This window comes from Chelonia mydas, chromosome 9 (genome assembly GCF_015237465.2).
Source record: "Chelonia mydas isolate rCheMyd1 chromosome 9, rCheMyd1.pri.v2, whole genome shotgun sequence".
Taxonomy (NCBI): Eukaryota; Metazoa; Chordata; order Testudines; family Cheloniidae; genus Chelonia; species Chelonia mydas.
Window position 1 is genome coordinate 41,754,220 of NC_057855.1, and position 21,456 is coordinate 41,775,675.

Consider the following 21,456-nt stretch of genomic DNA (forward strand, 5'->3'; position numbering starts at 1 on the left):
GGTTGTGACTGTAAAGGGATGGGAATCTTATTAACTGCTATCTTTCCCAAGTCCATTCTGTTGTTCCCCTTTTCCTTCAATAACATTATCTCTTTTGAAAATCTATCCCTTAGAGCATGCCCAGAAGGGCTGGGAACAAATGCTGCCACCTAGACGCTGCTATGACATTGCACCTTAGCTGTGACCTGGAGAGCTGTGCAGTCACTATTGACTGAGGACGAACAAGCATTTTGGTGGTGGTTTTTGCCAGCTTGATTCACATTCAAACTCTTTCTGAGATTCATCTGGTGTGAAGCTGCCAGTTGCCTGCTGATTCTAGTTTGGTTTGGGTCGGGTCATGTACAGACATGCTAACGAAGGGATTGCTTCTTTGCTATCTGTGCTCAAAGGAATGCAATGTCTCCTTTACAATGTGTACATACCATACTTTACCATGTGGAGGTGCCAGATGCAAAAAACCACTGCCATTTTGGTCTAATTTTAGAGCTGGGGAGGAACATAAATAAGAATTGATGGTTCAAAGAGCATTGGAGGAGGGAAAAGTGGTGGATTTTCCATGATAATCCATTTGACTATTTTCTGAAAATTCAAGCCTTCCCAGTCTAAACAGCATGAGCTACTGGGGAAAGAGGGGAAGGGGAACTTCCAGGAAACAAGTTTCAGAATCTTAAGAATAGTTTTATTTTTCCACAGGTAATTCTAATAATATCCATAAGCTTAAAACAAAATCTCTCCTAACTAAACAATATTTTTCTCTATTGCACGTGTGTATGCTGGTTTATTATTCTAGGGTTCCCAGCAGTGCTGGGTTGCTAGAATTGTTATCCCAGTCAAATCTGGTGTGTACAAAGAATGCAGGATTAGGCCTTTAAAGGGTGATGTGTGATTGATTCATGTATTTTCTTATGCTCTATTTGTTTCTCTTACAATGTGGCTGTTTTCATGTTTTATTGCCATGTGTCTAGCTATCTCTTTTGGTATGTTTTTGCCTCATTACTGTTTATATTAAAAGTACAGTAAAGCTTTCAAAAAAGCAAACAAGAGAATGCATATATTAATCTCCTCCCTCACCTGACCATCCGCTCTTGCAATGTCCCTTGAAGCTACTGAATATTGCCTGAGATATTTGTTGAATTTAAGAGTATAGGCATCAGCCTTGGGCATCCCATTAACATTCCTTGAAATGTACATGAAACAGCAGCAGAGTAGGGAGTGTGTGTGGAGGATCAGTTATGAGGCAGTTAACTTGCTTTGTGCAAAGCCAGGTACAGAGACATGGATGCTGACTTCTAAGGGCTTGATTCATTTGCAGATGTTCTGAGCCTTTGTGGTAGGGAAGGTAACCAGAACTTGGTTTACTTATAGCCTGCTGATTCAGCAAGGACTTTGCAATACTGAGAAAACTAATTTAAAGCAATTAAAGTTTTATGCTGCACCACCAAGCTTTGGAAAACTGCATGGGCAACAGATGCTGAGGAAGTGTACGAATGAACTCCTCTTTTTGTTCACAGATGAGTTCTATGGAATTATTTAACTTCCATCTGCAATCATATGGTCTCTGCAGTGACCCCAGTTGCTGCATGGGCATGGTAGGCTTTTCAGCCTCTTTTCCAAAACATTCAGATTGTTTTAAAAAATGCAGGTCAGAATCTCAGCTGGTAGAAACTGGCGTAGCACTGCTGAAGTCAATGGAGCTATGCTTATCTGTACTAGCTGGTGACAGGGCTTTGCCTGCCCAACTTTACTGCCTGAAGCCATTCCCCCATCCATCAAAAGGTTTCATATCTTTTCTGGCCATTCAACTTTTCTTCTGCTTTCTCCTTCAAAGCCCTTCCTTGGCTGACAGACTTGTCCGTTCCTAATGTCACTCCTTGTGGACAAGGTTAGACTACCCCCGTTGTCAGGTAGTAGCAGTCGCTAAACAGCACCTAAAACTCAGATGTTTATGGGAGCCTGCATGCTCCTGCTCACTCCTCTTCTGGCCTGTCTCTGGCATTATGGGTAAAATCCTTCCCTGCCCATCTAAGGGGAGCAGACATGTTGTTGCTTTAGTGCTTTTACATGATTTTGCTGGAACGAATGTGAAGCTCAATCTCTCTGGATGCGGACTGAGATGCTGGAGCTCTCAGACTCCCAAATTGAATGACACAGCCAGTGCTGCTTTCCGTCCCCACGCAGGGTCCCCCTATGTCCTGGCTTGCACTCGGCTGTCATGTCATTGCTTCTGACTGCACAACCAGGGCCCCAAGTGTCCTCTGCAAAGCTGCCCTCCTGACCAGGGCAGGTTTCCAGCATCATGGCTGGCAGGAACATGTATGTAATGTACTTTGCAGCACCTCTGAGCAGGAGCAAAGTCCAAGCTTGGCTAGTGTTTACTGAGAACCAGATGGAGAGCTAGACATGTCCCTGTAGAAAAGCGGCAGCACATTGGCTGGCTGACTCATTCAGCAGTATGGACTGGTGTTTTGGGGGAGAAGCAGTTACAAGCTGGTGGGGTAGATCAGCACCAGATGAGCAGTCCTTTGCTCAGTGATGGGCTTTATTCTTGAGGTGCATTGATTACAATAAGAGAGACGAATGACAGCAGGTTCGTAATACCTAGAAAACAAGCAGCCCATCTTATAATCCAGTTTTTAAGGACTAGAGCTCCTCCAGATTCTTAGCACCCAGCCCTCTTCAGACTAGAAAGTAGTTGGCTTTCTAAACTATCCTGTATTAACTGTCACAGCTTCCCTAGGCTCTCTCCCCGCCTTACACAGCAGCACAGAGAGCAGGATTCAGCCAGCCCATGTATTCTATTTTCCAAAAAGCTTGCAAATTTTACGCTCTTCAGAGTAGAAACAGTCCCTTCCTCGTTGTTTGTAGAGCATCTTGAGCAATGTTGCATCCAGCTCTGGGTGCTACTGTGTCACAAATGAATATTTTTCAAATAGCAACCGTACTACAGCGTGTGTGTGTGTGTGGCACTGTATTTGAGCCTTGCTTCTGATACCCTCTGGTACGATCAGCTAAATGGACCTATCAGCTGTCTGGAGAAACGTCTGTCCCTCCTGAGGAATTCTGGGGAACTGGCTGAGTGAAGCCCTCCATTATACCTGCCGGGAGCTGGGTTAAGGTGACCAAATGTCCCGATTTTATAGGGACAGTCCCGATATTTGGGGCTTTTTAAAGTATGGGCTCCTATTACCCCCCCACCCGCATCCCGATTTTTCACAGTTGCTATCTGGTCACCCTAAGCTGGTTGCAGTTCCAGACTCTGTGCTGGATGAAAGGTGCGAGACTTGTTAATTTCTCCCAGAGGGATTGGGGTTAAAGCTCTATGGTTGTGAAGCGGAAGGTCTATGGAAGTACTTTAAGCTTGATCCTGAGGGGGACTGAGTTCCTGTATTTCCCACTGAAGCCAGTGTGTCTCTCTGACCCTGAGCCCTTTGTCAGTGAGCTGAGCCCAACAGTGAGGAATATGTGGTAGACATTATATAGTTATCAGAGACACTGAGACATGGATCTTGGTCACACTTTGTACCCTGCATCTAGCACAAGGGGGGCTTGCCCAGCCCATCCTGCAGCCATATTCCAAGCCTCTGCCAGTAACTAAGTAATTCCTGTCTATTGAAAGAGCTCCTTTCTCTGTATAGGGCCTGTTTGTGAATGACAGTCATTTTTCAGCTCTGAGATCACACATGGCGAAAGCAGTTTTGTGTGTCTGTCTCACTTGCTAGCTGACATTAGTTTTGATAAGCTACTATCTTATGGGAAATTAGTGTAAGCCCCAGGGAGGCAGGATTCAAAGTTCTAACAGCCTTGCTGCAGCTGTCAAGGGTGGAACAGCAAACAAACAAAGAAAAAAACCAACAACCCAAAATCAAATGAGAGAGAATCATCCTGCCATCCCAGCCTCCTGTTTGTATTTAATTCCCAAAAAGCTCACAGAATTGAGCAACATTTTTAGTCACTATAACCCAAGATGGCAATAGTTAACAGAAAGTCACCACGTTACAGCAAAGACCTGCATACTGTGGGTGCTTGCTGGAAAGGGCTATATTAAGAGTTAAGTGATTACTATCCTAGGCTGAAGCAGCAGGAAGGCTGGGGGTGCCAGGGAAGAAGGAAAGGGGGAAGAGAGCACTTGTGTGTAACAAAACATGGTACTCTGATATAGGTTACACCTCATGAGCCCCTGGACAAATTGGCAATGGGAGGTGGATTGGGAAATTACCATAAATCAAATGCAGTGCAGTTCTGGGAAGTGAAAAAAATGTCTGGGCTAAGCCAGTCTTTCAACACATTGCACAAGAGCACACATCTATCAAAGGTCCTGTGAAGTAAAGATGGTTCTTCCGAGTGGCCTCTGTGTATTCATGCTTGTGGAGTCACCCCCCTTCTCACAGAGTATGGAACTATGCCCACAGAGACTGCGTGACAGGTCCATCATGGCACTGAATTTTCACAGTGGAGAAGCAGCCACAGCTCCCCTGAAGCTTCCATCTTTCTAGTCTGCTGGCTGTGGGCTGAAGGATCTACACTCCATACCCCGAGAGCTTTTTCTGGTTTGTGATTAAACACTCCCTGTTAAACGGTTGGTCTGGTTTCAAATTTTATTTAGCTGAGGTAGTTCCTGTGCTGTTTAGATTCCGAGCCTGCCGCTGTCTTGGTTCTGGGGCATCATGTCTCATCCAAAAGGCCCAGAGAAAAAGCCCAGATTTTCATGGTGTATCTCATGTCCCTCCGTCTTCTCAAGAGTTGGTGGCACATAACCATTAAACCGTTTGCAGAGCTCATGTAGCTGTGGGGAAGTAGTGTGGTCTAGTAGTAAAGAGCATTGAGAGACAGGAGAACTAGTTCTGGTCCCAACTCTATCCCTGACTTTCCAGAAGACCTTGGGTGACCTTTCTCTGTGCCTCAGTTTCCCTGTCCTTGAGATGAGGATGATGGTTTTATTCATCTTTGAAATCTACAGCTGAAACTAGACAAGTGCAAAGTATTATTAATGTGGATAGGACTAAAGAAAGAGGTTAGGTAGGTCTTAAAAAATCTTCATTGACTGGTTTTAGCCTACTCTGAATCATCTCTACTCCCCCTTTTCTCCTCTAGCAATGGCTTCCTCTGAGTAGCTCCATGAATACTTACCATTGGTGCTGTAAGAGCCCTCACTGCTATGCCTTCAGTCTAAATCCACTTTCCTCTCTTTGCCTCATCAATTCTCCACCTCATGTATGATTTCACATTTTCTGTTCCACTCTTATCTATGCCCTTTTAATTCTGTCTCCTTCTGCTGCCATGTGATTTAATTCTGTAACTGTCTTATGCATAGTAAGGTCAAATGATTGGGGATGTATTGTTCATGAAAGACCCTGTAGAAAATAAAACTGGATTCTATGGTTGGGAGTCTTTGCACTGTATAAGTGCCTATCATGGAGTACAATGATTAGGGGACAGTGCTGTTTAAACTAAGTACCTATAGGAAAGATATATACTGAGGAAAAATTTCCTAGCATTTGCAATTCTCTGCCCCAAATAAATCCATGTTGCTGAAGTTCAAGGATAGAAGACAATTATTTGGATTGTAATGGGGATCTCATAAATGTAATCATAGTGTTTTAGGCTCACATGCACAGAGCTGAACTGATTGTTAAATTAAAAAGTGTATTTCCGCTTTCCTTCATGGCATTTTGGAATGGGTGAGTTCTGCCTTTTTGTTTTAGGTGCTTATATGTCTCCCATCCCTGAAATATTTGAGCACCTCCCAAGTATTTAAAAATAGAAACAAGTTTCTCTCCTTCTTCCTTTCCAGCCCATAAGAGAGAGAGCGAGAGAAGTATCTTGATTAGTTTAGGGTATGTAACGGGCTGTGTTATGTGTCTGTTGAGGGAAGGCTAAGCCAAAGAACTGATTTCTGTATGCAGTTGTGAGTAGAGCTGAGCAAAATTGGTTTGGAGTTTTTTTTGATTCCACAGCAGAACAGAAAAATGAAAAATCAAAAAATTTTTGTTTCAGGTTGATCCCAAACCATTTTTTTTTGGGTGTCTTGTAATCTTTTTCTTGGTTTAAAAGAAATCTAGCTAAATTTCCAAACAAATGTTTCAATATGAAAAGCTGAAACATTTTATTTTGAAAATGTCAACATAAAATGTTTTAACTTAAAACAAAAATCATTATTTTTTGACTGGAACTATTTGCCAGATTCAACCCGAATTCACAAAGAGTTTGTTGACCTGAAACTGCATTTTTTGACGAATATATGAGTTGTCTGAAAATTTTTGCCCCGTACCAGTTGTGAATGAGTCATTCTAGGAAGGGTTACCACCTCAGAGGCATTTTCGGGGCCATGGCTCTGTATTCCATCGAACCAAATTCCTGGGAACAAAAGGGGATGAGGTTTAGTGGACCTTTAGTGTTTTTTCTTTTGTATTTCTCGGCTTCTGTGGGGCTTATTTCAGTTTTATGGGGTGAAAACCACCTTCCCCTATAGCAGCTTGCTAGGGGAACCCAGGTGCAGTGACTTACTTTCAGCAGGCCATACTTCATTCCCATGAGCAACCCTGGGGCCCTAAATGATTTCAGTTCCACCTGCCTGAGAGACTCTCTCTATCTTTGTGGATACTGTGACTCTAGCAGCCATTTGATGCACATGAGCTAAGACCCCCTAATAAAACTTGAGGGGGTAGGTGGCATCCTGATCTCCGTGAGAGGTCCATGGTTCTGGAACTTGCTTCCCACCTTTGTTCACCAGAACCCAGGTTTGATTCCTTTAAATGCTGCAAAGTACTTTGGCTTTTCCTGCTGGTGAGGAGACTGTGAGATAAAAGAGGGTCCTGGCTGATTCTGTAAGGGAAGGCAAAATGGAAGTCATGCTGGGATTGTGGGAAAGTCTGGGTCTGAGAAAGCTTGTTTAAAGCTTTATTTAATATAATAGACTAAATTCTATACTTTTAAATACATATAGGGTATGGAGAGCTTGTGAGACTGCTGTGAAAGTCTGTATAAATTTACAGTAAAAGGGAAAGGGTTAGCACTTTACTAGGGTGCTACTAAGTCACTAAAATGCCATATTATAGCATTTGTGAAGAGGTAACAAGCTGAGTTCCTGGAGTTCCCCCACTATAAAGAATTTTACAACTGTATCATTTAGCCCTGTAGTGCAGGGAGAGGATGTATGTGTGTGTAAGGGACTGTTGCCCCCTTACTAACATTCAGTGTGGATGTTTTGGTTGGCTAGCTCCCAGTACTAAAAGGGGAAGGCTCTATGGGAAACCAGGACCCTGAGACTGATAGACCCCAGGAACAATGGGGAGAGGCCAATGCTCCAGGTCAGCCTGAATGACAGGGCGGGCAGGCTAATCAGAGATTCAGGAGGCCAGGGAGGTCCCGTCCTCCATGGAGCTGGAATTGTCTGGGTCAGACAGAGTGGGGCTGAGCTAAGGAGAAAGCAGGGGCCCAAGCTGAGCTGGGGAATAGAGCTGTGCCAGATCCAGAGGGACCAGAAAAGCAGCCCAGAGAGAGCAGACCCTGTCCTGGGAGCAGAGCTGCAGCCCCAAAGCCAGAGGCACAGCCCAGAGAGAGCAGACTTGCCCTGGGAGCAGAGCTGCAGCAACCAGAGCCAGAGGGGCCAGAAAAGCAGGCCAGGAAGCAGGTCAGTGCTGGGAGCAGAGTCACAGAAGCAGCCTGCAGAGCAGACCTGTCCTGGGAGCAGAGCTGTAGCAACCAGAGCCAGAGGGGCCAGAAAAGCAGCCCACAAAGCAGGTCAGTGCTGGGAGCAGAGTCAAGGGAGCAGCCTGCAGAGCAGACCTGTCCTGGGAGCAGAGCTGCAGCAACCGGATCCAGAGGGACCAGAAAAGCAGCCCAGAGAGAGCAGACCCTGTCCTGGGAGCAGAGCTGCAGCCCCAAAGCCAGAGGCACAGCCCAGAGAGAGCAGACTTGCCCTGGGAGCAGAGCTGCAGCAACCAGAGCCAGAGGGGCCAGAAAAGCAGGCCAGGAAGCAGGTCAGTGCTGGGAGCAGAGTCACAGAAGCAGCCTGCAGAGCAGACCTGTCCTGGGAGCAGAGCTGTAGCAACCAGAGCCAGAGGGGCCAGAAAAGCAGCCCACAAAGCAGGTCAGTGCTGGGAGCAGAGTCAAGGGAGCAGCCTGCAGAGCAGACCTGTCCTGGGAGCAGAGCTGCAGCAACCGGATCCAGAGGGACCAGAAAAGCAGCCCAGAGAGAGCAGACCCTGTCCTGGGAGCAGAGCTGCAGCCCCAAAGCCAGAGGCACAGCCCAGAGAGAGCAGACTTGCCCTGGGAGGAGAGCTGCAGCAACCAAAGCCAGAGGGGCCAGAAAAGCAGGCCAGGAAGCAGGTCAGTGCTGGGAGCAGAGTCAAGGGAGCGGCCTGCAGAGCAGACCTGTCCTGGGAGCAGAGCTGTAGCAACCAGAGCCCGAGGGGCCAGAGAAGCGGGCCAGAGAAGCAGCCCAGGGAGCTGGAGGCAGAGCAGCAGCAGCAGCAGTGCTGAGGCAGAGTGGTGGAGGTGGGGCTGGAGCAGTCTGGAGCTGGGTGCAGTGAGCAGCTGGGGAGAGCGAAGGGGACCCTGGGCAGCGGGCCCAGCACAGGGAGACGCCTCAGCCAAGATGCTCTGCAGGCCAGGCTTGGATCGTAACCCCGACAGGGCGGGGGCGACACTGGGGAGAAGGGTCCTACCACTTAGAGCCTGAGAGCGTGTGGCCACCACCAAAGCAAGTGTCCAACCCACAGCATCCCTACAGCACAGCCAGGGCCTGAGAAGAAGGCCTGGGACTTACAAGGAACAGACTGTGAACTGCCCTGACATTCCAGAGACACTGTTTGTGATGTTCCCTGCCACAGAGCGCGTTGATGTTTCCTTTAACCTTTCCCATTTTTCCTTATTCTTTTTAAAATTAATTGCTGATTAAATAACTTGCATTTGCTTTAAATTGTATGTAATGGTCAGTGGGTCAGAGAAGTGCCCAGGGCAGAGAGAGTACCCCGGAGTGGGGACACCCTAGCCCCTGTCCTAGGTTACCCCAGCAGGGTTGGGGGTCGAGCCCCCCTGGAATCCTGGGCCCAGCCTTGTTGGGGTTACGAGGACTCTGCCAGACAGGAGCGTGGAAGGGGAGTCCTCAAGGGCAGGGAGGCCACTGGGTAAAGGAAGTGGGAGCGAGGACTCAAATCCTTTCGCTAGCCCACTTCACCGGGGTAGTGCAGAAGCCAGGAAAGTTCCCCACAATAGTGGGACTATTCCCCCGTTTACATGTGCGCACACATGTGAAATGGGGATGGTATAACGGAGTGCTGTCATGACAAACCACAGGAAAAGTAAAATTATGCTACGATTAAAATACCAAGCGCAGATCTCTGAGGTGGGTCCCCTCAGAGTTTTTTCTGACTAATGTTCGTCTCAGGGGTGAGGGGACTCAAGGAGGTGGAGGGTATGGCCTCCAAAATGCATGGCTCTCAGGGATCCACTGGGAAAGGCAGAGCTAACTGTTCAGTAGAGTTGCTTCTCCTTGGTATTGCCCATTCCCTGCCCCCAAACCATCTCTCCATTAAGAGCTGGGCTGTCACTTGCTCCCCTCACCACATGGGAGTTGTTACTAGGAATAGCTCTTGTATGAGCATGCACTTGGCAGTGAGGAGAGCATGATATTGGTAACAGCTGCTCGCTAGAGTGTTGAGTCCCCAGAATCATGGAGCTCTGACCCCTGGCGTGGGGGGTTCCATTCCAGAGACTACCAAGAGGAGAGAGGAACGGGCACAATAGGCACTGCCCCCAACTGTCTCTTACAGGTATTTGGGCAGTTCATCAAGTATAGACCAGGAAAGTTCCCCAATCTTGTAAGGTCACTCCAAGCTCCCACAACATTTTCAGACACTCAAATTTCTGTGGCTCTGTTGCTGTGGGCTTTGAAGTCTGGCCACCTGGTCATGGTGGAATTCCAGTGCAGGACATTTTGTTGGGTCATGTTTGTCATGCCACATTTGGCTAAGCCATTCTAATTGTCCCAGACATTTTTTCACACTACAGGATATACACTGGGATTCATTATACCCAACTCCAGGTCTCACACAAACCACTGGAGACATCACATCATGATGAACAGTCATATTCTGATACATCCATGACCAAATTTCACAGACAAAATGTCATGTGTTTCACTAGGAGATGGTTTAAGGCTAAGCCTGGCTCTCACCATGGGTAGACCAACAACATAAGTGAAATGTGGAGAGGGTACAAATGCAGGACTAGCCTATGCTCATATATTATCAGTGTTTATGGGATAGCTCAGAATGCAGGAACAAACTTTGGTTTAGGTCCCCAAAGCAGCGTTGTTTCTATTAAACCAAAAGACTAAAAATGAAATGACTATGAACATATACATGGTATAATGGGAGATATATGTATGTGTGCAGCTATACAGTGAACAAAAGCTATTTTTTTTAAATTTTAGCCTCCTTCCCCCAAATTAGGCATGATGGTTAAATGTTCAAAATCGGCCCCTTCCTTTGTGCACCAGTAGTTATTGTTTTACAAGTCCAATCACTTGTGACTGCAGAGGATTTAGATGTCTCACTACTTGTCTTGTAGAAGTGGTCAGGTTGGTGTGTGTCTATGTTCTATTCTTTGTAAGAATTTGCATATGCAAAATTGTAGGTGAAAAATATGGAGGATGAAAATTTGGCTTTTAACTAGTTTGTTCATTTTACGTTTTTGGCCAAAGCAGAGCCCAGCAGGAGATAGACTCTTGTAGTGTCTTTCAGCCTCACCTGTTCCAGCCCATTAAAGTGGAGCTTGGACTGGTTGCACTGGCGATACCATCTGGCCATTCCTGGCCAGAAAGATGGCTATTCCCGTGTGAAGCCTTGAGAGTATGAAGTGAAAGAAAATATAGGGATCGTCAGGCCTCCCAGAGGGTTGAGTATGTGTATGTTTTGAGACAAGACCATATAGTAGGAAGCATACAGGGTCATGGGTTCAGTGCGATACATGTACTTCCTGGGTACCTGTTAAAAGATCGGATCTTGTTCCATTTGAAGGCAATGCAATTGACTTCAGTGCAAGCTGGACTGGGCCCACTGATCATTTTGATGGGATGTCCTCCCCACACTTACCCTAAAAGTGTTAAGGCAGGCCAGAACGGCTGATTAGCCTATTAGGCAGCAAGTTGGGGGAAATTAAGACTATGAAAGAAGTCTTAATTAGAAGAAGCTCACCTGTGCAGGAATAGGTGGGGCCTATATAAGCTAGGAAGCTAACAAAAGAGGGGGCTTCTGGGAAAGGCTGCAGACACTCCCTGGGAGGAAGGAGCAGTGAAGCTGGCAGATCCAGAGAAGGAAGGGAGAGCCAGAGGACTAGGAAAGGGCTCAGGGACATGTAGCAAGAGTGGAAGAGGCCTTGGCTGTTGATTAGAGGGTCCCTGAGCTGGAATCCGGAGTACAGGGTGGGCCCTGGTTCCCCAACCAGCCATTGGGGAAGTGGCACCGGTGGAGCAGTGAATAGGAAGACTGGGAGACAAGACTTTTTCCCTCGGAAGGGGAAACCGCAATAATGACTTAGCTGAAGGGTCTGCAGATCCAGATAATGCGGCCAGGAGGATGTGCTATCCATGTGACGAGTGGATCAACCTGTCACAATCATACACATAGAATTGCTACCTGTTTGGATTTGTCCTGCTGCACCCAAAGCATTGCATAAATATGTGATGATATTGCATTACAGCTACATGGGTCTGGACCAAACCCCAGCTCCGAACACCTGCAAGAACAGCTGCATAGGAAAGTCTGAATCCAGACCCAAACTTCGCAGCTGGTGCCTATCTTTTAAGGTCCAGTTCACAAAAGCTCTCCTATTCAGGACAGCACATCAACACATACTTAGACCTCATTTAAATCAGTGGGACATAAGCTCACGCCTAAATTTAAGCACATGTCTTAGTACTGTCCTAAAATGAGCCAAACTAAAACCTTGGCTCTGAAAACTCCCAAACTTTAGGGAAATTTGGATCCAACTGTGGCTCAGTCTCATCTTGAAACACAACATTGCAATGTAACCTCACTATTGCTGTAATGAAATAGCACCATGTTAGGGCACAACAAGCAGCATAAATCCACGACATGCCATCAGAGCTCTGCAATGCACTCAGGGGATTCTTTACTAACCTAAGTCAGCTTATGACTGTACTTTATCTGACAAGCTTAATCAGTATCTTACAGGATGTGGGATGTATGTGTCAAAATAGGGCGTCTCCATCGAAATAGGAGGTAGATGGAAACATTGATACTGATGGCTTAGCGTCAGTGGAGCTGCACTGTTGATGGCTGCTGCTGTAATATGGGCACTAATTTTTCTAGCATAGGCACACCCACTGTGTGATTTTGGACAAGTCACTTAACCTCTCTGAGCCTTAGTTCCCCATGTGTAAAATGGGGATAAGAGTAGGGTGACCAGATGTCCCCTTTTTAAAGGGACAGTCTCGTTTTGGGGGACTTTTTCTTATATAGGTGCTTATTATCCCCCACCCCCTGTCCTGTTTTTTCACAGTTGCTATCTGATCACCTTAGATAAGAGTACGCAATACACTTTGGGATCCTCAGCTGAAAGGGCTAGTTATGTACAAAGTAGATGATTAATACTGTTGTTGTAATATATTAAGCTTTATATAGTTAAATGATTTGAAATAAATGTAGAGTCATTTTGCTACACACAAATAATATACACCTGTATGTGGCAAACTATTGTAAATCATTTGCCTTCCTTTAAGGAACATCCCCTTTATTTCAAATGAGTATCCTGCAAGAGATTCTTCTAGCTCCAGTTCTCATTGGGTTTCAGTGTGCCAAGTTTTCCACTCCTACTTCCTATTTAAAAAAAAAATGTTTCTCTCTTCTATTGCTAATCTTTTTCAGTTACAATAACTTTAGGTGTTACTCATAACAGTAGTGGATATACAGTTTTCAGATAAAAGTTTGGTTTTTTTTTAAATTGATGGTATCAAAATCTATTATCAATATTTTCATGACATTAGAATATTCAGTTTAAATAATATTTTTAGTTAAATATCCCCTTGTGATGTTGTGAACCCAAACTACTACATCAGAAAGTGAAACTGACTAGAAACAAAAGGGAAACTGACCAGCTTTGACCCTGATCCTGTATATGCATCTGCTATCCTGGACGCCTACACCACATGGAGCCCCTGGGACTTGACACCAAGGGACTGCAGTAGTGGATCTTGATGCAGGATTGGGGCCTTATTCCAAGCTCTCTGAAGTGTACAAATATAAACAATAAGCTGTACAGATGCTTAATATTCTTTCACTTCTAATAACTTGGGGTGGTATTAGTAATAATAGTAAGGAATTTTCATTGCCTATGTTTATCTTATATTGATATTGTCTCCGCTGGATGAATGGATCTGCTCTAATTCCCATTCTACTCAGTCGGAGTCTTTCCATTGACTTCAGTAGGAGCTGGACTGGGCCATGTTATCTATATTCCGAGCCATTGGTGAGGTTACCTTTCATCTGGAAGGCTTGTTCCAGAATGGAGAAGCAATGACAAGTGATAAATTTAGGAAGAAATTTAGGCCACTGATAGAGTTGTACAATTCAATGTTTCTAAAGGAGTTGCTTCAGAAACCACAGTTTCAGCATTGTGCCTGCATTCTATAATGGACCCTCTTTTCATGTAAGCCAGTTGTTACTCCTGCCATCCCTGTGCTACCATTTCTAATGGCTTTTCAAGAGGGCTGGATAAAAGGGGAGAGCTTCACAGAGATGCTAAAACCCAAGGTGATGACTTTCACTCTTTCGACACATCATCAAACAGATCAGTCTGCATAATTAGTCCCCTGTTGGGGAGGGGGTGTCATTAATTAGTATGCAGAGTGTTTGTTTAAGAGATCCCTTGCTCTTTTAACTGTAAAGAAGTTTTAACTGCCTTTGACTTGAAAAACTGTGACCAAATGTTGTCTGCAAGTTGAGCAGATTCCTCCCAGACTTATTGGTAGGATTTGCAGGGAATCTTACCTTCTGGTCTTTATATCCTGTCTGGAATTTGCTCACTAGTATAACCTAAAGAATTTGTCAAGGTTGATGGGCGCAACATCTGACCTTTTTACAATCTCATATGTTAACAAAATTCATTTAATTCTTCAGATTTGCGCATGTGTGCAGCGAGCTGCTTTTTCTTTACAACAAAAAGAACAACAAAAACTAACAGCCAAGTACCTAGAAACAACCTTACAAGAACAGATCATTGTGCATGCCCAATGGAGAGAAGAAAAGTAGACAGGGAAACTTCAGTGTTGAACTTTCAAATACTTATTTATACTTTTTTTTAAAAAAATGTAGATACAAAGCACCAGACAATATATTTTTGTTAATAAACAGAAGCCACTATCTACTTGGCTCTTTATAAAACACTGTCTCTTCAAGTGAACATGTTATAGCCTAGTTTTAACAGGTAATACAGAGAACGCTGATTAAATGTATATTAATATTAAAAATTTGAAAACCAAGCTTTTAGAATGAATGTTGCATTTCCAGAAGGCTAGAGCTAAATTCTCCTTTTTGTTACTTCCACTGCACTGAAGTAATGGGTGTAGCCTGTCCTCTTTCCTTCAAGGACATGATCTCAGTAGCTTAAGTGAGATCTGAAAGAAATGTCGGCAGAAACCAAAATGCAAAAGACAGTATTTCCTTAGTTCTGTTTTATTAATTAGATGTTAATTATTTTAATAACATAAGAAAATAAGAAAGTTATATAATTAATGTACACTAAAAGCCCAAAAGAGGTTCTATACAATAACTTATATGTATTAAATAAATACAAAATAATAGCAGCCTTCTATAATGCAGGCTACGTTTAGGTTTACTTCGGCTTGAAGTACCCTGGTCTTTAGTACACCTACCGGAACAGATTTGCTCCACAGGTGTTTTAAAGAGGCATATCTATAAGATACATATAGAAGTGTCTAAGATTAGAAGGGAAAATATAAAATACATTTTACCATGGTCTCCACATATCTAATGATCCCATACTAGGGTTATTATGAGAAAAATTTGGCCGTAGGATCTGGCTGGAAGGTGACACATCAGGCTGACTAAAGAGAGATAGTGGTTGTGGTTGAAATGAATTTTTCAAAGCTTGTTTTTCCTCCACAGGATAGAACTGGTCCTGAGATGGACTTGACCCTGAGGTATTCCCCTTATTGCAGATAGGGGATTTCTGCACTGTGTGGGCCTGGTGAGCTGGAGGCGAGGACCTTAAGGCTGCTTTGCAGGTCTCCTCGCTGGATCTGGGTAAGGATTTCAGGAGATGATTTAATAATCGTGCCCCAAGAGTCTTGTCCATCCATTCACAGGTCAGGAGGAGGTTGTGAACCTCATGCATACACTGAATATATCCAGTGCTGTACCTCTGCTGAGCTTCGAGACCCACTTTGGAATCTGCTGCATTAGAACAGGAGACAATTCAAGTCATTTAAGTGCACAGGGCTAGCAGTACATTACGTTTGACTAAACAAGCATTCAACAAGTTCATAATATAATGCCTCTTCTGGAAAATTCCTATAGAACTTAACTGAGAAAGATAGCCTTGGTTACTATATAACAGCTAGGGCTTGAAACCATCCTGTGTGATTCCATAACAGGGTTAGCATTCTAGTCTGGATTCTATAGGATAGTTTAAAAATTCTACAGAAAGAATATAACTCTCTCTTGAATTCTATAGGTTTTAAATTAAATTGCTATAAAGCCCCTATTGATTTAACCCCCAATCAGTTCTTTAGGGCTTTTCCATAAGGATCATTGTGGTTGGAAAAATAAAATCAAGCAATAAAAAGTTGGTCACAACTTCATTCCAAAAAGCAGGGTACCACAATTCTGATTTCCTTGCTGTTATAAATTGTGGCACAAGGCTAAAACGAAAGAGAATATCATTGTTGGAAAAAAAACAAACTTAACCCATCTACTGAAAGGCATTGGCTTTAGATTCCCCTCTAGTGGCAAAGAGTAGAAACTAGAAGATATGCCAGTAATAGACATAGGTGTCATCAGGTTTGAAAGAGGTTTTTGCAAAAACCATTACTTGATTAAAAATGCAGCCCCCACCCAGGGTTGGAAATAAATTTGACATCTGAAAGATGCAGTGAATGAAAGAAAAATGCAAAACCAAGAAACTCACCCATGATCTTGTTGTTTTGGATATTCTGGAGATGCTTTACTGTCATTTCAAGGATATCTGCTTTTTCAAGTTTAGATTGCTATTTAAAAAAAAAAGGAGGTCAGTAAAGAAGAACTGTTTTGTATGATGCCGGGCTTGTTTTTTAGAAAATAAAGGGGGGTGAGGGGGAAGACATGAAAAACTCAACACTTACGTCCAAACAAAATGCACCAACGACTGCTTCCTTCAGTTGCTCCAAGCAGTTGTTAATCCTTTCCCTTCGCTTTCTCTCAATCAGAGGCTTTCTTAACTGAAAGGAAGATATTAAAAAAGAAAATAGGATTTATGAGGTGGAATGTCAAGGTTTTATCACAATAAAATCTGCTCCCACTGCAGTCACTGGCAGAACTCCCACTGGGGACAGTGTCGGGGACAGATTGGGCCCCTCATTTTTAATCCTTAAGAGCCACATTCTACATGTGGCATCAGAGGATCCAAGGGTGATGTGGTACAAAGTAGGAGAGACATTGTATGCTCTATAATCTCATTACCACTCTGCCAGTTTAACTCTTATGCATATTAAGCTTGAGTCTGCTCTCCTTATACTGGTGTACATTAGAAGTAATTCAACTGAAGTCAGCAGAGATATACCAATGTAAAACCAGTGTAAAGTAAGAGGAAAATGCAGCCCAGAGTGTTAAAAACACCCTGTAAACATCTTTATAATGAAAGGAATTATTTTTGGTCTATCATTTTTGCAGTTGTGAAGCACCATCTACAGTGAGTGTTGTCTAAATAATAGTCCACACGCTTATGTGCGGTATCCATACACCACACATGTCAGGGTAGGTGTAAATCTGTATATAAAATGACCTACCTTCCTTTCCTCTTTGGTGTTGGAAAGTTTCTGCACATTGCTGGCCATAGCCGTGGCAGTCATTATAATCCAGCTTGTCTGCCCCTAAATGCTGGGAAGCAAGGGGGAAAGAAAGCACTTGGGTAGCCGGCTGTTCCTTTTTCAGAAGGGTTCTTTGCTTCTCTTGCCTCTCCTCTGTAAGGCTGCCTGTATTTATAGCCCAGAATTAACATGTGAATAAGGGCATTCCTTGGCTGGACTTCTTTTCCCACATGAGGGGTCGAGACCAGAGGCTTGTGGCCATCAATCAAGGCTGACAGGTCACTGCTTCTTTTCAATGGCCAACTTGCCCCCACAAACAGCGACAGATGTCCAGCCTACAAAAGCTTTGCTTTGCAGAAAGCTTTTGTTAAGAAGAAGAGACTCAAAATGGGAGCACTGAGCAGATCACATGGCTCCTTGCTCAATTTACACAGATTCCCAGGGAGCAACAATAGGCTGTAACCAGTTGAGTTACACCTGGGAGAATTTCTTCTAAATTTCTGGGCTTTTTAATCTATTTTATTATCATATTGAACTGATTTCACTTTTTACTTGCAAGATATGAACCCCTCCTACTGTATATCCAAACGGAGGCTTTGAAACACAAAACAATCTCCACTGTTAGAAATAATAATGCATCCAGTGGTTATTTTATGTCTCTCACAAATATCCTAACAAGGCATCGTTACCTTAAAGTCAATAGACAATTGCCTTTATGGAAACTATGCATTTACATATATGAAAATCCCTCATGGAATAGTCCTACATTATGTAATATGAGTGAAACCAATAGCATTCAATAGAAGTGTAATCCAGCTGTATAAAAGTACTCTAAAAAGTTTATAAAACAGAAAATAATCCTTTCTATTTTTTAATCATCCTAGAATTTAATATTTCAACTATCTATAGACCTTTGTTGCTTTTCTACAGAACAGTTTGGGTTTCATGCCTATTAAATTCTACAGGATTTTTCCATAAGGGTATCTTTATTGACTACACTATTGAAAGTGTTTTTTCATCATCTGAAATACTAATGCAAAAGCATATGGCTGTTTAAGGAACACTTAGACATATCTCCTCACTATGTGTTTATATTTTACCTTTATACTTTTTTTTAAAGGAAAATCTCAGGGGGTTTTCATGAACAAGCTCTTCTTTTCTGATTGTTTTGCTAATAAGAAGGATTTGCTAGTATCCTGTCGAGTCTGATAGATTATCTCTTTTAAAGAGGTGTTGAATGTATCACTTTATTTTAGCAGACAGGAAAGTCTTGGGTAGCTTCAGAAGAACTAAAAGCCTCTCCCCCTTCTACTGTAAGGTCTTCCCATACCTCCCCAGCCACACATCTACAAAATGATGACACTGAGCACCAGGCTCCCCCAAGGGTGGGTGGGGGGGTCACAGACCCGTGAGAACAAAATACACGCTTCTTCTCTCTCTCATAAACAATACATGTGTGTATGATTTTATATATGTACATATACATACTGTACAGTCTATCTAGATACTCTGTTTACAGCTCTGCTCGTTGTGCATGTGCTTGTACTGGAGCTGTATCTACATACGTGTTGTGCTACCCGTGGAGGCTCTCGGTTTATCAAAATACAGCGAGGCTGTCAGAGTATTTCTTGATGAAAGGAGTGCCCTGCTTAATAAAGGACTGTGGTGACATCACTCTGTGGGAAAGTGGGACATTGTTATGCATTTTCTCTGATATACAAGAAAGGGTGTGTGTTGAGATGGGCACCAGGATGCATTTTTTAATACCAAATAAGGGTGACCACCTAACTCTGCAAGGGTAGGAGTGAAAGGTGGATTATACCAGGTAATCCCTATCAATAGAAAATGAAAGGGTGTTACACTGCCCCCTGATGAGATACTCCTGTTAGGTCCTCAGTACTGCCATCCCCAAGTATTCAAAATCATGAGCCAGGTCCCCCAAACCATGAGCATGTCTCTCTGATTTGAGGGCTTTCAGGGCTCACATTTTCAAGCTTTTCTCCATGGTCAGGAGAACTAAAAACTTACCTAACCAAAAAAAAAAAAAGAGCTGAGATTCTGACATAATTACATAACTCCAGGAGCTGGGGCTTTAAGAAGAACAACATATGTCATGAGACTTGCAGTTAGGGTGACCAGATGTCCCAATTTTATAGGGACAGCCCCGATTTTTGCATCTTCTTCTTATATAGGCTCCTATTATCCCCCATCTTGATTTTTCACACTTGCTGTTTGGTCACCCTACTTGCAATGAAACCGTAAGAGCTACACTGGAGGCTGGTGGATGGATAGCCGCTATAAGGTTCATTCTTGACCATCAGTTACAGTTTTTTAATATGATTAAGTCCCAGAAGGTCATGTACCCTCCTGCAATAGAGTGTATGTCTCCTAGGAAAGCCTGGCCCAGTGTCTGGGGAAGGGAAGGGATCTGCCCTGCCCCGCCTCCCCTCCCCTCCTGCTCCTGTGCTGGATGGGGAAGCATTGCAGAGCTGCTCAGGGTGTGGAGGTGGGGAACTCGTGTAAATGAAGTTGAAGGACATCAGGCTGCTCAGCTCCTATTCCAACCCCTTCACCCATACAGGGAGTGGGAGTTAACATTGACCTCATCCTGTACTGCCTTACCTGATTCCAGCAGGGAGAGCAGAAGGGACTGGACTCTCCTGATATTTTTATTAAAGATATAACCAGCTGCATCAGATTGGGAGGATGAGAGAGGGCTGCTGCCTCTCCCCTGTCCTCAACCTGACTGCCTTTGGAGGGGTTCTCTGCAATCTAGTGGGTCTCTTGTCATCTTTCCCTGGATGAGCTCTTTATCTGGTGATTTAAATGAGCTCCATTGATCTTTGGCCTTGTGGTCCCTGTAAGTCTTTTCCCTGTCTGACCATCAGACTCGTTCCTTGCTCCATCCCTTTCCCAGTGTTGTCCTCCTGTGCTGGATCCAAACCCCCAGAACTCAGGGGTGTTTCCAGTCCAGACCTGTTTCTGGCTCTTGCAACTTGAGTGCCTTTCTAATCATAAACACACTTCCAGTTGCTGACAGTGCATCAACAATTCCCTCATCCTTCCCCCGTCACTTTCATGCCATTGCCAGTGCAGAAGCACAGGGCTCTTGTACAAATAGCCCTGGCCTCCCATGCGTCTCCTGCGATCTGTCAGGTTTGAGGAGGGGCCCTATGGCACAACAAGGGGGAAACTAGAAGAGGATCTCCCCAGAGATTTCCTGTGGGAATCCAGGCTCAGTGAGGAGGATCAGGAGTGAGGGTTAGGGTTGCCTCATGTGGAACATTAACAGGAGAGTGAAAAGCTGTAGGACATGTCTGTCCCCTGTTCCCCTCCAGTGTCCCACACCCACTGTGATTGCACCTGTGCTTTCAGTGCTGTCACTCTGAATCTACTAGTTTCTGTGGCCTTTAATTACATTCCCAGGAGCAACCCTCCCAAGGAAGCGATTAAGGGGGCCATTTATTTTCAAAATCAAAACCTGATACTATCACAGCAGGGTTGCAGAGTACTCACGGACAGTGACAAAACAGATCTGAGAGAGGCGGAATTCTGCCTCTTCTCCCTTCTCACCCCTGCCCCTTGCTGCCCTCTTCTCCATGGCATGGGTCATCATACCCAATACTGTCAACCCCTGGCATTCAAACCTCTGGGGTCGGACTCCACAAAATCCCAAAATTGGCCTAACAATGATCTGTCTCCTTGTTTTTCACCTGCCTCTTGATATTGGAGCCTTTAGGGGGAAGTCTCCCCCTCCTGATCTACGTGGGATCATTTCAGGCGCAGAGCTAGATCTCAAATGCACACACAGAAATGCAGGCCTCCCTGCTGGCTGCTTGGAGGGGATTCCCTCACCCTCTCCTGTCCCCTGGGGAGCTGCCATTGTATCCAGCTCCATCCCCCTCCCTCTTAGCACTGTCTCATCCCACTGCCTGTCCTGCACAAGTTCCTGTGCCCCTTACAACCTCCCCACAGTCTCCTGTGCCCCATCAGCTCCCTGTATTTTCCCTCCCATTCCTGAGGGGTCAGAGCATGGAGTTGTCAGAGCATGGACTCATCAGATTCCTTGTACAATGTCATTGCCTGACATATTATGCCAAATTTTGACCTCGAATAATGGCTGATGTGAAATGCACACGTTTTACGTGATGGGAGTGAAATGGATGCAAGAAATGTTTACTATTCGTTATAGCAATAAGTCTGGAACAACCATTTTATAGTTACACAAAAACCCTAAACATTTTGATTAATGAAATAGGAGGAAAATCGGGTGGGGGAGGCATTTCAGGCATCCTAAAGAAAGTTCCCTGGATATGGGACATCCTATGAAAAACTGGGACTGTCCCAGAAAAATATAATTTCTTAACCTTTAATGGTGGCCATCATTTTTGCAGCTGCAGCCACAATGG

The 21,456-nt window shown here is 44.2% G+C and overlaps 1 protein-coding gene and 1 long non-coding RNA gene across 3 annotated transcripts in view; one reads left to right on the top strand and one right to left on the bottom strand.

Annotated features, from left to right (window-relative positions):
• LOC119567052 overlaps positions 1–21,456 on the top strand; it is a 49,508-nt gene that overhangs the window by 21,839 nt on the left and 6,213 nt on the right. For both annotated transcript variants that reach the window (XR_005226742.2, XR_005226744.2), the window contains exon 3: positions 15,150–15,287. This is a non-coding gene — a long non-coding RNA (uncharacterized LOC119567052). The remainder of the gene's footprint in view (positions 1–15,149; positions 15,288–21,456) is intronic.
• LOC102936499 (transcription cofactor HES-6) lies at positions 14,992–17,184 on the bottom strand. Its single transcript, XM_007062465.3, has 4 exons — positions 17,027–17,184; positions 16,364–16,459; positions 16,171–16,249; positions 14,992–15,437 (listed from the first exon to the last, which is right to left on the bottom strand). The coding sequence occupies exons 1-4, from the start codon at positions 17,087–17,089 to the stop codon at positions 14,992–14,994; spliced, it is 684 nt and encodes a 227-aa protein (XP_007062527.1). The 5' UTR covers positions 17,090–17,184.